The sequence below is a fragment of the Protopterus annectens genome, chromosome 16.part0 (genome assembly GCF_019279795.1).
Source record: "Protopterus annectens isolate FY-2018-M chromosome 16.part0, PAN1.0, whole genome shotgun sequence".
Classification (NCBI taxonomy): Eukaryota; Metazoa; Chordata; order Ceratodontiformes; family Protopteridae; genus Protopterus; species Protopterus annectens.
Window position 1 is genome coordinate 667,429,079 of NC_056750.1, and position 15,349 is coordinate 667,444,427.

The window sequence follows — 15,349 nt, forward strand, 5'->3', positions numbered from 1 at the left end:
CAGCAAACAAGGAAGAACCAAATCTTACCCCCTGTGTCAAGAAGCTATGAGAGTGTGGCAATGGGCAATCTCATCCAATCAGTTTCTGACAGGAGCATGCATCCTGGGGAAAACCAATGTGATTGCTGACAAGTTGAGCAGGTCTATTCCTGATGCCTCACGAATGGTGTCTCAACATGAATGTGGAGGAAAATATATTCCATTGATGGGGCCAACCGTGCTGCAACCTCTTTGCATCTCCAATCAATAACAAGTGCAGCAGGTTCTCTGCCCTTATCCCCCCACCGCAGTGGGGAGTCACCAAAAGATGCTCTACTTCACGACTGGCCTTCCAGTCTCTTTAATGCCTCTCCCCCAATTACCAAATTTCTTCAGAAAGCATATCAGTTGAAGAGCACAGTAATTGCATTGCCCGATATTGGCCTCATTAAATTTGTTTTCCCTTTCTTTAACCTCATCTCCTTCGCCCTTCATGGACTCTGTATCCAACTCCAGACCTACTGTCTCACCCAAAAGACATGATTCATCCAGACATTCCAGGCCTAAAGTTGACTGCATGGTTTCTCCAGTTCCTTTGATTTCCAGACTGCCAATGCTTTCCTTCCCTGCCTGTCACATTCTTTTATCATCCCACAAAGCTACCACTAGGAAACTTTACAAAAGCAAATGGAAAAAGAGTTGTCATTTGATTGTAATAAATCAATTTAGATACATTTTCAGCTCCTATTCTTAAAGTTCTGAAATGTTTAGCCTCAATTTTCAAGAACAGAACTAACTCTTCTACTGTAAAGGTACAGGTGGCTGCCATTTCCAATTTTCATAGGAGCAGATAACTCATCTCTGGCGTCCTCAAAATTTCCAGAGCCTTTCTAAGAGGAACTTTTCTACTTTGATCTCCAATTAAAGATCCTACTCCTGCTTGGGATTTTAACATTGTCTTACAAACTTTAACCCAATCTTTATCTGAACTTTCAGCTAAAAGTGAGCTAAAATTCCTAACCTTGAAAACTGTCTTTTTAGTAGCTACTACCTATGCCAGATGAGTATCAGAATTACAGGCCTTGTCTTCTAAACCTCCTTATTTCACCTTTCATAAGAATAGAGTATTCTCATCAAGCAATCAATCCTTCCTTTCTTCCTAAGGTTGTGTCAGAGTATAGTATTACTCAAACTGTCACCCTTCCAGTCTTCTTTCCAAATTTCTCAAATAAAGGAGAGTATATATTATATCTGATGGATCTTCGCAGAAGGTTATGGTTTTATTTACATAGATCCAAAAATTTTAGGAAATTGGAACAATTGTTTGTTTCTTTTTCGGATTCAGAATTAGCCAAACCAGTTTCTGAAGAGACTTTAGCCAAATGGTTAACTGATTGTATTACCTTTGTTTATAATAAATTGGGCATGCCTTCACCTAAACCACCAAAGGCACATTCCACCAGATCTATGGTGACTTGTTCAGCCTTTTTGTCTAGACCTTCACTGAATAATGATTGTGTAGCCGCAAAATAGGCTAATTACCTTTATTGCTCATTACATATTCAATCTGGTCTCTGGGAAGGAGCAGCTTTTGGCTCAGTGGTACTCAGGAATATCCTTCCTTACAGTACTCCTGGGGTTTAGGTAGCTAGGGACTCTGTCCCAAGAGCTGAAGAATGGATGAAATGTGACAACATCAGGTAAAGATATATACTCGCCATAACGTCCGTCTTTGTTATCCATTTTCATTCTTCCTGAGCTTCCCTCCCACCAACCCCCCTCATTATTGTCTTTTGGAAGGATCGAAAATGCTGGCGGAACCATTGTTCATTTGTTTGAGTCCCAGATTTTATTTTATTCTTCTGCAATGCTCTAAAGATGTAAGGGGTAGTAAACAGTATCTAAAGTATGTTAGGAGACTAGGGCATTATGGGAAAGGGAGGAGCTCAAGAGTTTCAGTGATCCACGAACTGGTAGAAGTGGCCGAGCCAGATCCGAGTATCAGATCCAAACTCAAGAGCTGATGAAGAATGGACAACACGGATGGAACATTATGGTAAGTACACAACTTATTTTTTAAGATGATTGGCCTGACATTCTGCTCCAGCCTCCCACTGCTGTAGGAATAAGCGGTATCACTGAAAAGCTAATTTGCCCCAGAAAGGAGGATCCCATAAGGTGATGCATGATGCTACTTCTGGTAGGACAGGGGACAAGTGAGATTATTGGGGGCACACATACCTCCTGATGGTTAAAGCTACTGACATAAGAAAATATGTTGGGAATAGTGGTAGTAACTGTGTGCCTTAGTCCAAGTGCACTGGATGTTGGTGTGGGCCAAAGGGCCAATGATAGTGAAGGCTATGATTCTTGCACTGATTGGTGAGCTTAGAAGAAGGATTCTTTACCAGGTTGACCTCACTTTAGAAGTTCTCCTCAAATATTTATGTTGAGTATTCCTTCATAACTCCTTTTGCTAGAAGGCACTTTTCCAGTTTATCTCTATGCTTATGAAGGCGTAAGTAAGGATTAGAGAGAACATTTGGTATGATAGCTCCTTTAGGATATGTGCTGCATATTATTACAGTGATTCAGAATGAATGATGTCACTTGTGGTCTCTGTTATGTAACTTTTTATTGTGAAATTTTCAGCCGTTTATACTTGTGTGTGTAGTCCTGTAAAGTGGATTCTGAGTTCACATTTGGGCTTGCAGTGTTGTAATTCATTTTCCTTTATATTCCTCTGAGCATTTATCACTTAGGTAAGCAGTTTTCTCTAATATTGACATGAGAATATCTACTTGCTCTGTTATTTTCTTTTTATGTGCGTCATCAGGTGAACTTGAGATACGGCGTCCACAACCCATATTCTCGAACAGGAACAGAATCAGACACTTGTACAGCTTGTGCTGGGACTATGATATTGGAATTTGCTGCTCTCAGTCGACTGACAGGCGATTCAGTCTTTGAGGTATTTGACAGATTTTATTTGAAGCTTGAACATTTACGTAATCTCTTTAGTTTCAAGGGCCTCCTTTGAAAATAGAAAGCTGGTGCAAGTACACAGAGGAAACATGAAATATGTTAACTATATCTTATCTATACCAATGTTTTCCTCTGCAACAGCAGGGCTCACCATTTGGCATTCCCTGTGACACTCTCAGTTTCATGGCATTAACACATTGCTAGGCAAGTGCTGCCTTTCTAGGTGAAATGGCATTTGTTGCGTTTCCTTAAGGGAGCTGCCATTTACAGCATAAGAGTCAGTGACTAGCTAGCCCATTATTAGTGAGGCAGAGTAGAGTTTTTTTCCCCCCTCAGGATTTATCATACTACCCAGGGTGCACGCATGTAATAAGGCCAGCATTTGTATTCATGCATGCTTTCCTTCAGTGCTCCCTTTCCATTTCACCATCTACGTTAAAGGACTTGAAATAGGGTGCATTGGCCACTACCAACAGTCTCATCTTCAGCACTTCAGATACTACATCATTGTTTTGTGTTTGTGTGTTGCCTTTGTTCACTGTTTGTATAATTTCTTCTCATCATCCTATAGGATCACGCTCGTCGGGCACTGGATGTTCTGTGGGATAAACGGCAGAAAGGGAGTGACCTGGTAGGGACAGTAATAAACATCCACAGTGGTGACTGGATTAGAAGGGGTAAGTAAAAACAGCAAATTCAGTTTATTGACTTATTATACATTTGTATAAAGTGAACAAGTTTTACTATTTCAGATGTCTGCTGTATAGCTGGCAGGCTAGATTTTGGATAATGCAGTGCGTCCTTTTTAGACTCTTGTGATTATTACTAATGGATTCTGTATTCTTGTATTTTGTAGACAGCGGTGTTGGAGCTGGAATAGATTCATATTATGAGTACCTGCTGAAAGCATATGTCCTTCTGGGAGACAGCATTTACCTGCAAAGGTTCAATACTGTAAGTGATGGTAGTTGTGTTGAATGGATTATTTTAGAAAGTATAGTAATTTAAAGGATGTTTGCTAACCCTGGGGCCCATTTAATGTGAGATTTAGGCTAGAGTACTAGATCAACTCATTTAACATTTTTGACATGACATGATGTTGCAAAAAGGGAAAGTGTGCTAAATGAAATTGCCTTCTGTTTGCAAATGTTACTTTTTGCTCATATTTACATAGTTTTGATTCTTTTTATATTCTTTTAAAAATACTAAGTTGCTTAGACAGAAGGTCTGTTTTTTACATTAACTGAGATTCTCTGTCTCATAATTATGCATGCCTTATTCAACAGCTTGGGATCTTTTAATATTTCTTGGCTGCATTTAAAGAAAGTAATGATTGAGAGCCTTATGTATATCTGGACTTGCTGATTTATTTATTTGTGATATAGAGCGATTATATCTAGAGTGAAGAGAGTAATGTGCTTTTTCTTATTATATGTTGACATTTAACAAAGATTCTTGGATTGACTCATGGTGTGGGGAAAATCTCTCACTGTATAAATGTTTTACAGAAATGAACAGTATAAGTATGGGATTAAAATGATAGAAAACTGAGTTTGTGGTAAAAATAGACTTATTTGGACGTTACACTAGTGAGATAAGATGAAACTGTACTTGTTGAAACTCATGTTGCCACTTAATTCATGAACACAGTCTTGTGAGATTGTAATAGCTTCCTACTGTAAAACAGGCAAGCATTTTTTAGTTAAGACTTTTTCAGTGCTGGTCAGTGTCCTTGTGCTGATTTTTCAGACCTCTGTCATTTTGGGTTGCACAGTTGTTTCAGTCCCTCTATTTACATGGATGCATTCTGTTTTTCATGTTGTGATGTCACCACAGAACAGACTATACGTATAGCTGAATATTTTGTCATTCATCAAGATTTTAGGTCTGTATTTTTTTATTTTTGTTTACTGTTTGTGTTCTCCAGCATTATGCTGCTATCATGAAATATGTCAGCCAGCCTCCGTTGCTAATGAGTGTTCACATGCACAAGCCGACTGTTAATGTTCGAGGGTGGATGGATTCACTGTTAGCTTTCTTCCCTGGACTGCAGGTAATCATGACTAATTTGTAGTACTTTGGCAGAAGAAATGGATAGGTGTATTATATTGTGTTAAAAGGTGTGCAGTTTTGCTCTGAGAGGACTTAGTATTTTCATGCTTTTATTAATTGTTTTAATATCATGTGTTGAAATATTTTCTACTACCTAACTGATAAGTCACCAGGGTGATACCCTGTAGCAGAAGGTAAATAGAGAGTAATGTGAATGTGAAATGAGCAAAACATGAAGTGTGAAAGAACACCGTGCCCTAGACTTATTAATGTCTTTTTCTGACCCACAGAAGCTTGAAAAGGAAGTTTAGTAAAAGTTATATTTGATCCATTAAGAGCAATTAAGGCAGCAGAGTTACCCCCAGAAGCTTCTAGAATGCAGTGAGTAACATGTCTGGCAGAAATTTAAGAGGGTACCTGAGTCAGACTGTGGCAGGGGTGAGATGGCCATTACAAACCCCAGTACTTATAACAACACTGTGGATGTTCTGACGGTTGTAGTTTGTTAGAAAACTAGGGTTTACCCAGCTTCCCAAGACACACTGTGCAGTATTCTTTGTTCAAGAGCAAGAATGTAAAGAAGTCTTGAAGTACTTGGGCAAGATACTGGAAAACCGGAAACTTGAAGGGTTTGCATTGTATCCTAATTTCTCAAGTTGTCTGTAAATCACATTCTTCATTCTTTTATCCTTTACTCAAGTTTATTCAGACATTCTGAAAGAAGTTAACACAGTGATTTCTTAACAGGGTGCCGCCCCTCACTGGAAGAGTATGAACATATGCAGTTTCTGTTAGCATTGCAGTCAACCATCCATCTCCAAAATGTAGAACAGTATCTCTTATAATGTGGAACAAATGGGCAAAATGTGAAACACTGATAAACAACTTCAACTTAGAAGCTCACATCATGTGTGTACTTACAAAAAGCTGTAGTGATAAATTAATATGATTCACTTAGTTTTACCATAAATATTTTAAAAGTCTTAATGAGTATATAACAGATGGTATCCACAAGGAACAGTTTGGAAAGTGGAAATTTTAATACTCAAAATACGGAGTATTCCTCATAATGAGGTACAGTTCGGAGATATGGGGTCTAGTGAAGGTCGGACTAAGACCAGAGTTGTTTTATATCTCCAGCTAGAGACCCTGCCTATGAGCAGTTTTTCTACTGATCTCCAGGATTTCCCCATTTTCTTAATTAATGAGCAGCTTAAATGCTGCTTTTTGTGATAGCCAACCTCATCAGAATAGGTGAATCTGGGAATTACTGTGTTTCAGTGGCTACGATTCTGCTCTGCAGTCACTCACTTTTCTGTATGGAGTTTGTGTGCACCTGTCTTGTGTCTGTTGGCTTTCTCTGGGTTCCGCAGTTTCCTCCCATCTCCTAGAAACATCCTGCTTGATTAGACACTGTATCCATGTCTTGTGTAAGAAATCAGAGTTCTGTTGCCACAGATTGCATAAGAATGGTTTGTTGTAGTGAGTAACATATAATGGCAAATATAAATGTCACAGCAGCATAATATATCAAATAACAAAGTCAGAAAGTAGAATGAGAACTACATCTGAACAAGTCTTGTATCCGACTTCAATTGACTTTCCTGTCCTAAGTGTACACATTATATTAATTTAGTCCAGTAACTTTCCTCTGAGAACCGTATCCACTCCCCCTTAACCTTGGTTCTCAGGCCTTGTCTTGTCTTACGGATGCCTGGCATAGCCTAACCATCTTTTTGTTATCTAGCATTCCCTTGCAACTACACACATCTTTCCCTTGAGAAAGGAACATTCTGCAGCATTTCCTTGGGAACTGTTATATCTGCACATTTCATGCTTAGCCAACAAGGTTATTTTTTCCCTTCTGCTAAACTGTCTTTCCCTGAACTCTATACATAAATGAAACACAAGCCTGACACTGTATTTTTAGGCCTATTCTACCATTTATTCTACCTAATGCCTAACAGGTAGTTTAAAGTGAAGTCAGTGTCAAAATAAAGTTTATTGTCACTTCAATTCACATAAGTGTGAACCAAGCGAAATTACGTTTCATTGGACTCAATGTGCATACAATACATAGACTACATTTGACATGATGATAATAAACAAAATTCTATAGACACAAGTGACAAACACAGCATTAATAAATACTTGCATTATTGCACTGATTTAACAGATTGTCACTCATTACTAGGCTATTAGCTGATTTTCACTGGAAAAATTCCACTTAAGCGACTGATTTAAGGCCTACATTTATATTGCACAGTAAGACAGTTCAGTTTGATTACTGCTGACTTTGCTGTCCGTGTGTGGGTAAGACCTTGTTACATACTACATTATAGAGACTTTTCAGTATTGTTGGATTACTGCCTTAATGTCCATTGTGAAGGGTGAAAACCCTCAGTCTAACAGCTTTCCCTGAGGACCCTAATGAAAGTTTGCAGGGGCCTTTTTTGTAGCTGTCTTATAAATGTATTATATGTGTATTACTAACGACTGTAATTTGATTTGGCTATATGGGCTTTATGCCACCTTCCACAAAAGTTGTAATACACAGTCTACAAAGCAACACTAGGATCATAAGATCATAGGAGGTTACTAGGCTAATGATCCTAGGGCCCTTACAAGCCTAGCCATGTTTTACCACGGTCAGCACCTATTATCCCTGCCCAAGAGGGACACAGGTGGAACCCCTGGGGTGAATTTACAGTTACTCATCCAATTGTCCAGATTGCATTTGAAGAGGGCCAGTGAGGTGCTCTGCTTGACATAAAGAAGGAATCTTTTCCAAAGGGGTTGTAACCTCTGGGAGACAAAGCTGTCCCTCCAGCAGGTTCTGGTAATGTCACATACCAGCTTAAGGCCATTAGAGCAAGTAACCTGTGTGCCATTTGACTTACAGATATGCAGCATTTCCAGTAAAGCAGGATCAAATATTGCCTTATATGCAAGGCAGAGATCACCTCTGAGTAGTCTGTATGAAATAGAATAAAGTGACAGTGATTTTCAGATGATCCTCCTAGCACACATGCTGAAGACCTTGAATTTTCCTTGTGTGGAACCTTTGTGGTCTCTCCACTTGCTGCAGGTGCATTGTACTCAATTTTTGGCCTGATGAGGGAAGAGTACAGGGAGGTTTTAACTTCTTTTTTTTTCTGGAGGCAATGCCCTTACTGATGAGATGAGCAATATAGAATCCTCTTCTTACCACTGTGGAGACATGGTGATCAAAGGTAAGGTTGCTGTTCATCGCCATAATAGGTAATGTTGTCAAAATTAATATAACTACTAGAAGGTATTTTAAAAATGTCCCACCCCAACCCTGGAATAGGTTTGCAATTTAGTCTGTCCATGAGGTGTTACAATATTCTGCATCTTTGGTCATTACTTCACTTATAATCTGCAAATGTGTTGTGATAGATTTATTTTTATTTGGACACGGTTATTTTTAAAGCGATGTTCTTTATGCTTTTAAAAGTACTATTAGCTAATACCTCCAGTAACTTGGCTAAGGTGAGCATTTTTCAAATAGCTTTAACAGCTCTTTATGCAGGAAATATACCTTCTGCAGTGTTTACTGTATTACTTAGATTTTTAGCTTTTAGAGTTTCTGAGTCTAAGTTCTGATGTATGTGTGGTGTATTTCAAATCTGCACAGTATTCTGAAAGTCAGTGTTCAAGTTCAATATTTTTAACTTATTGTGTTTAGCTTTACTCTTATAGGTTCATTGGTTAAGTCCTAGGCTAGCTGCCCTTGATGGCCATTTCAAGCCTAGCCAGTTTCCTTTTTTGTGCTTGAATTAACCTACCCCATTTTGTTAGAGCCTTACTCATAGGTAGGTACTAGGCTATCTGCCCGAAGGCATTTATAAGCCTAGCCAGAATGTGTTGGCTTACCAGCAGAGCCACTGAAGTGATCCCCGAGGTAAACCTTCTGTTTCCCATCCACTCGTCGAGATTTCTTTTGAAGAGTGTTAGCGAGGAGCTCTGCCTGATGTAGATTGGGATCTTGTTCCATAGCATGGGAAGTCTCTGGGACAGGAATCTATCCCTCCGGCATGTCCTATTTATTGTTGTGGTGAGGTTTAGATCCCTAGAGCGTGTGGCTCGCTGGGATAAGGTTTTCTTTAGGTGGAGCATGTCCATCAATTCTGGGTTGGACATGGCCTTCTATGTTAGGCAGAGATCACCTCTGAGTAGGCGGTATGCAACCAAGTACAGCTGTAATTTCTTCAGTCGAGCTGCATAGGGCATCTGTTTGAGGCCAGTGATCCTCTTGGTGAGGTACTTCTGTGGTCTTTCCAGCTGTTGCAGGTGTCTTGTAAGGTACATCCCAAATGGGGCGTTGTACTCTATGATGGGTCTGATGAGTGATGAGTAGAGGGGTACAATGACCTCTTTTGACCTGGATGCAAACCCTTTTGTGATTAGGTGGGCCACGTAGAAGGATTTTCTAACCACTTTGGGAATGTGATTATCAAAGTTGAGATTACTATCTACTTGGGTCCCCAGATCCCTTATTACGCCTTCCGTATTTAGGGGACTACCACCTATGTGATAGTTTGTGGGTACTTTGTTTTTTCCAAAGGGGATGACTATGCGCTTTTTGGCATTTAGCTTGAGGTCATGATTTTGACATTAGGTATTCGTCTCAGTGAGACCCTTTTGGAGGATGTCTGTGTCAGCCGGAGAGTCATTTATAGCCCCTAGTTTGCAGTCGTCTGCGAACATGGTCAGCCATAGTCCTCCTGTGCTTGCCTGTACCTCTGAGAAGTGTATGCTGAACAGGAGGGGTCCTAGGACTGAGCCCTGGGGAACTCCACTTGTAACCGATTTAGAGTCGGGCCTAGCTCCCACAACTCTCACCATGTGGGTTCTGTCCGTGAGCCAGCTGGCAACCCATCTTGTGACATAGGGGTTTATGTTCAGGCTGGTGAGCTTGTCTATAATACCAGAATGGGGAAGGGTGTCGAAGGCCTTTGCGAGGTCTAGGTAGGCTGTGTGTACCACCTTTCCCTTATCTATAGCCTTGGTAACTGTCTCAAAGAAGTCCACCAGGTTTAGGAGGCATGATCTGCCCTTAGCCGAACTGGGTAGGGTCCAGTGTTTGGAGGTTCCCAATGTCTCCGTTAATGAGTTCTATGATGGTGCGCTTCATAGCCTTGAAGACCAAGCTAGTCAGGCTTATAGGACGATAGTTCCCAGGGTCTGTTGTGGCTCCACCTTTGTGTAGCAGAATAACCGCTGCTGTGCGCCACTCTATGGGTACGTAGCCTGTGTGGACGCAGCCTGGGACACCGCCCGGTCCCATTGATGCTGTGTTTTTGGCTTTGGAGAGGGCTGTTTTAACCTGAGTGTCTGTGATTTCAGGGACTCTACATTCTCCTGGTATGGTTATGGGCCCTCTTGGGGGTGAGAGGGGGGTGAAGTTTGCGCTGAACCTGTCTGCCAGGATGTTGGCAATATCAGTCGGTTCAGTGTACTTTTTGCCATTCTGCACCAGCTCTGAGCAGATCTGAGCATTACCACTTAGATTCTTGACATAGCTAAAGAATGCCTTGTGGTTATCTTTGGAGTCCTTGGCAATGTTTCTTTCAAAGCTCGCCTTGGATGATTTTATGAGAGATCGTAGTTTCATGCTGATCCTGATCAGGAATGTCTTCCCTTTTTGGGATTTTACTCTTTTCTGTACTAGTTTCCTCCTTCTATTGTATAGCTTGTTTATGTCAGGAATCCACCAGACTGGTTTCCTTTTCTTGGAGGAGTGAGTCTTGGTTTTGCTTGGGATGGCATGATCCATACATTCTTGTAAGTGCCCGTAGAATGCATTAGTAAAGAATTTTGCAGCATGGACAGCGTTATTCTTCAGCATGGGGACTTTGAAACTTTTCACCTCGGTCTTAAGTAACATGAAGTTTGCTTTTGAAAAGTTTTTCACGGTGGTTTTCTTGTCTGGGGGGGTGGGGGCGGAATGTGGATATCCAAAGTGATTTGTTTATGGTCAGATCTAACCAGCGAGGGGTTGACCTCCGGTATGGAACACCAGTCGCCCATGTTGGTGATGACCAGGTCCAATATGTTGTCACCTCTGGTGGGAGTGTTGACCAGTTGAACCAGGGCATTTGAGTTTATAAATTCTAGGAAATGTTGGGCAAGGGAGTTAGTACTTGAGTAGTTCTCCCAGTTAATGTTTGGATAATTGAAATCACCCAATATTAGGGTGTTTGGTAGGACCTTTATGTTTCCTAGTGTTTCCAGGAACGCGGAATGGGGGTCCTGGGACATGGTGGGTGATCTGTAGCAAGCTACAATTTGAATTGCAGTTTTCCCCATTGTTAGTTGCACGTGGATGATCTCTGAAACATTGTGCTGTGCCACCAACCTGGAGGTGTGGGTATCCTTGATGAATATGGATACGCCCCCGCCTTTTGTATTTCGGTTTGGGTTCTGTGACCGAAATGTATGGTATGACTTGTAGCCTGGTAGTGCTGGGGCACTCTCTGGAGCCTGAAACCAGGTTTCTGTTACTGCACATATATCGATTTTCTCCATACTGAGGAGTGCCTCGAGTGCGTGCATTTTGAGGTTCAGCCTTCTGGCATTGAGTAGCATTACCCTCAGTTTTTTGTTACTTGTGCTATTTACAGCGGTAGGCTTGTCTTTTGAGCCTTGCCTAAAAAAGGCACTATGGGGGTGGCAAGAGCCTTGGCCAGTATTCAAAAGCCTAAGGGTGACAGGTGCAAGCCATCTCTAGCGAAGCAGCGTGGCTTGTCGAGCATGTCATCCTAGGCGGACAGACACTGGATCCCCTTTGAATGACACCAGAGACTTAGCCAATTGTTGAAATTGAGATTTTTTTCTTTATACCGTGGTATCATTCTTGGTGAGGGCAGGATGCTACTCAGGGTCAGGGTCATACCGGCCTGGGCTATGTGATCAGAGAGCTCTTCCATGTCTCTTTTCATGTAGTCCACAGAGGTACGGCTCAGGTTATTCACACCAACATGAACAATGACAGAGTCATATTTGTACTTGTTCTGTAGTGACCTGAGTGCTTGTATAATGTGGTGGATCCTGGCACCCGACAGGCAGCTAACAGTAACCTTCTCCTTATTCAACCTAGTGAGTGGGACGTCAGTGTGCCCGACTATAGAGTCACCTATTACTAGTATGTTGGGTATGTTATTTTGCCTTAAGGGCTGTGATTGCATGGCACACTGGTTTTGTGAAGTATGTGTTTCATGGTTTGTGTTGGGGGTGGAGGTTGCTTGGATGTTTGCTTTGGAAGTCTCTGTTGGTTTTGCAGATTTTTATTTAGAGCCTCAAAGTATGTTTTCATGTATTTATGTGTGTTTTTTCCACTGCTGTTTTAATGGGTTTATGTGAGACTGGTGGTGTGATGCAAGTATTTCCCTTCTCCTCTTGAATGTCAGATCCAGTCTTGGGTTGCGAGAGCTTAGCCTCCAGTTTGGCTGTATAATTGCATCTCTCACATGTATTAGTATTTGGTAGTAGGAGGAGGGGGTTGTCTGTGTACATGAGGCAGTTGTAACATTGCCTCAAAATGCCCAGATTCACCAGTTGGACTGGAGAGTACACCTGAAACTGCCCTTTTGACATGCCTGGATAGGTACAGTGAACTGTTTTACTGGATGGCTGGTAAGGTCGAATAGACAGCCTTTTCCTTCTGTACAGTACAGGAGGGTCTAGTGCTAGGGTTTATAAGTGCTTGCTATAAGTTTTGAGTAAGTGCCAGGCTGAGAAATGAGTGGCTTGAGTGCTTAAGTTGAAAGTTTGTCTAGTTCCAAGGGAAAAATTGAAGAGGAGACTTTGTGGAGCCGGGAATAGTTTTACCCTAGCTAACCGGCGCTGCCCGACGCGCAAAACCGGGCAAATACGGTATTTATAGCAGGGAAATGAAAGAGATAGAAATTAGTTCAAAATGGCCAATAAACTAATTTTTGGGCTGAAACCACTCCTCCAGGGACAGACAGGCTGGTCAAAGCTCCCCTCTCTCACAGGTGAGATTTGTAACACAGCCCTGAATCCAGCACTAACCTGAAAACTGGACTATACTAGCTTAGAAAGGTGGGAAGCAAGCATATATATATATATATTTTTTTTTGTTTGTTTTTTGTTTTTATTTTGTTTTTTTTAGAAAATAAAGCAGATACTCTCAAAAAACACTTTAAATGCACAGAAAAGGATACTTATTGTTATATTCATGGTCAATAATGTATATATTACCCCTAATGAGAATAACTGGGATAATACCATTATTTGAGGGACCCATGCATGAGGTGAACCTTTTAGGAATTGCCTCTGTCCATTACAAGTACAGGGACAGTCCTGCTGTAATTTTCTGTTTTCCATCCATAGATCCAAGTTGTACTTGAATAGGGCTCATATCATGGCTAAAAAGAGTCCACGGTGGCTAGTTCACTCAGCTGGTCTTCTGATTTTTTTTTATTTCTCCAAGTATTTTGGGTTTCTAATACCATGACTGGAATGGACCCCATTCCTAAGTCAAAGTACGATTAAAGTTCATGAAATTAGCATTGTTTCAGTCTTTGATGTCCGCCAGAAGTGCTCCTTGCAGCACCCACAGTATGCCTAATAATGACTCCTGCAGTTCGTATAATATATCTAAATACGATTGTAGATTCTTTTTTATAAGGCCCTGTTGCTCTTACTACTACTGGAACTGTCTGGGTATCTTTCTTCCACATTGCTCTCATTTCTGTCTGCAAAACTATATATTTTATGACTTTGTCTCTGTCTGTATGCAAGACTTCTGACTGTAGGATTGTGGCAGGCGTGTGTATATTGCTGGTTACTTATGGTGAAATTTTCTTCATAAGAGTATGACAGTAGAGTAGGAAGTAGTTGTATGCATTGTTTTCCCTTTGAATTGGGATATGGATGAAAAGGTCTTCGGAACCAGATTGCTTACTGGGTTAAAATAAGTGAAACTCATTTGTGAAAATGCATGCATTGTACTTAGAGGATGCATAGAATCTGCTCAGCCCTTTTGGAATGTCTTTTGTGTAGTGCAGTCAACAAATAAACATAGCTTGTGCATTCTTCCATTTGATATTGCTTTGTGGTATTTTTTTTCACTGCTCTTCAATGGCTATTTGGATGAAGTTTATTGCTAGCCTCCATGTTGTATACACTTCTTGGAAGCAGAGACCCTGAAATGCCATGATTTGATCAGTTGCCACCAGTGTGCACTGTGTATGAGGCAGTTCATTGTTAATGTTAAACAAAACATCTGTTCTTTTGCCTCATATTACCTTGTTGTGATCTTTCTGACTATACTGAAGCTTTCAGGTTCTCTGTAATATGGTCAGTCTTCACTACAGTTTTCCATCCTGTCACAGTGCTGTACCATGTGTAACAATTTTATCTGTTATGGAGTAGCCTGAATGCAGCTGGACAGTGTTCCTGCTCAGTGCTGGCAGTGTCACAGACTCAGAGGTCCCAGTTCCTATGGGAATGCTACCAGAAAAGAGAGAATGAAGTGGCTGAAGACATTCTTACTTGTGTTTCATTCCCTAGCACTCTGCATTCCCCTTATGGCAGTGAGTAGTTGGCTCACATCATTACCTGCACACATTAGCAAATGCCCTTGTGGTGAAGTCTGCTTGGCTTTTGCCTAGGTGGGCATCAGTTCATGTGACATGCTGTATGTTTAGCAGTTTTAATAGTAAGGTAGGGCATATATCAGAAAAACAGCTTCTATACTTGTTCTGTGTCACTTTCACCTGCTGCAACCCTCACCATTAATGGGTTTGTATTGTGGATGTAATTGAGCTTATGTCTGAATGTTGACGGGGAGCCAGGAGCCTGAATCGGCAGAAGTGGGGAAACAAAAATCCTTCCACTGTCAATTCTTAGCCATCTTATAATTTTTCACTCTGCTTCAGTCAGTAAACCTTTTGGTGAGTTGAAATCTTATAATGTAAAGTTGTTCAATCTCGCCGTTTATTCTTACACGTGGCTTGGCTCCGAGTCGGTCGCTTTACTAGCTAAAGATCTCAGAATATCTCAAGGCCAGGCCCCTATCCCATGATGCTCTCTGTCCTACCCCAGATCTAGTTTGCCACTGCAACTGATCGCAAGGTTTTCGGAGAGCACGGGCCAGTAGAAATGTATTACTTTACTTTTTGACAAACTTGAGGTTCTTTTTTTTTTTTTGCAAAAAAATGATCTAAGATCTTGTACTTTCATTTGTTAGTACCATTGGGCGGTTAGCCTTTGGATTTGTTGTATTAGATTTCTCATTATATACAGAGCAGTTGCTCTTATTCCTCTGGCCGTTTTTTCTTTG

At 41.0% G+C, this 15,349-nt stretch overlaps 1 protein-coding gene across 2 annotated transcripts in view; it reads left to right on the forward strand.

Moving 5' to 3' along the window:
• The window catches only part of LOC122790747 (ER degradation-enhancing alpha-mannosidase-like protein 3), a 765,530-nt gene that overhangs the window by 404,401 nt on the left and 345,780 nt on the right, over positions 1–15,349 (forward strand). For both annotated transcript variants that reach the window (XM_044058342.1, XM_044058343.1), the window contains exons 7-10: positions 2,816–2,950; positions 3,536–3,641; positions 3,821–3,918; positions 4,892–5,017. In XM_044058342.1, coding sequence (XP_043914277.1) covers positions 2,816–2,950; positions 3,536–3,641; positions 3,821–3,918; positions 4,892–5,017 — 465 coding nt within the window. The remainder of the gene's footprint in view (positions 1–2,815; positions 2,951–3,535; positions 3,642–3,820; positions 3,919–4,891; positions 5,018–15,349) is intronic.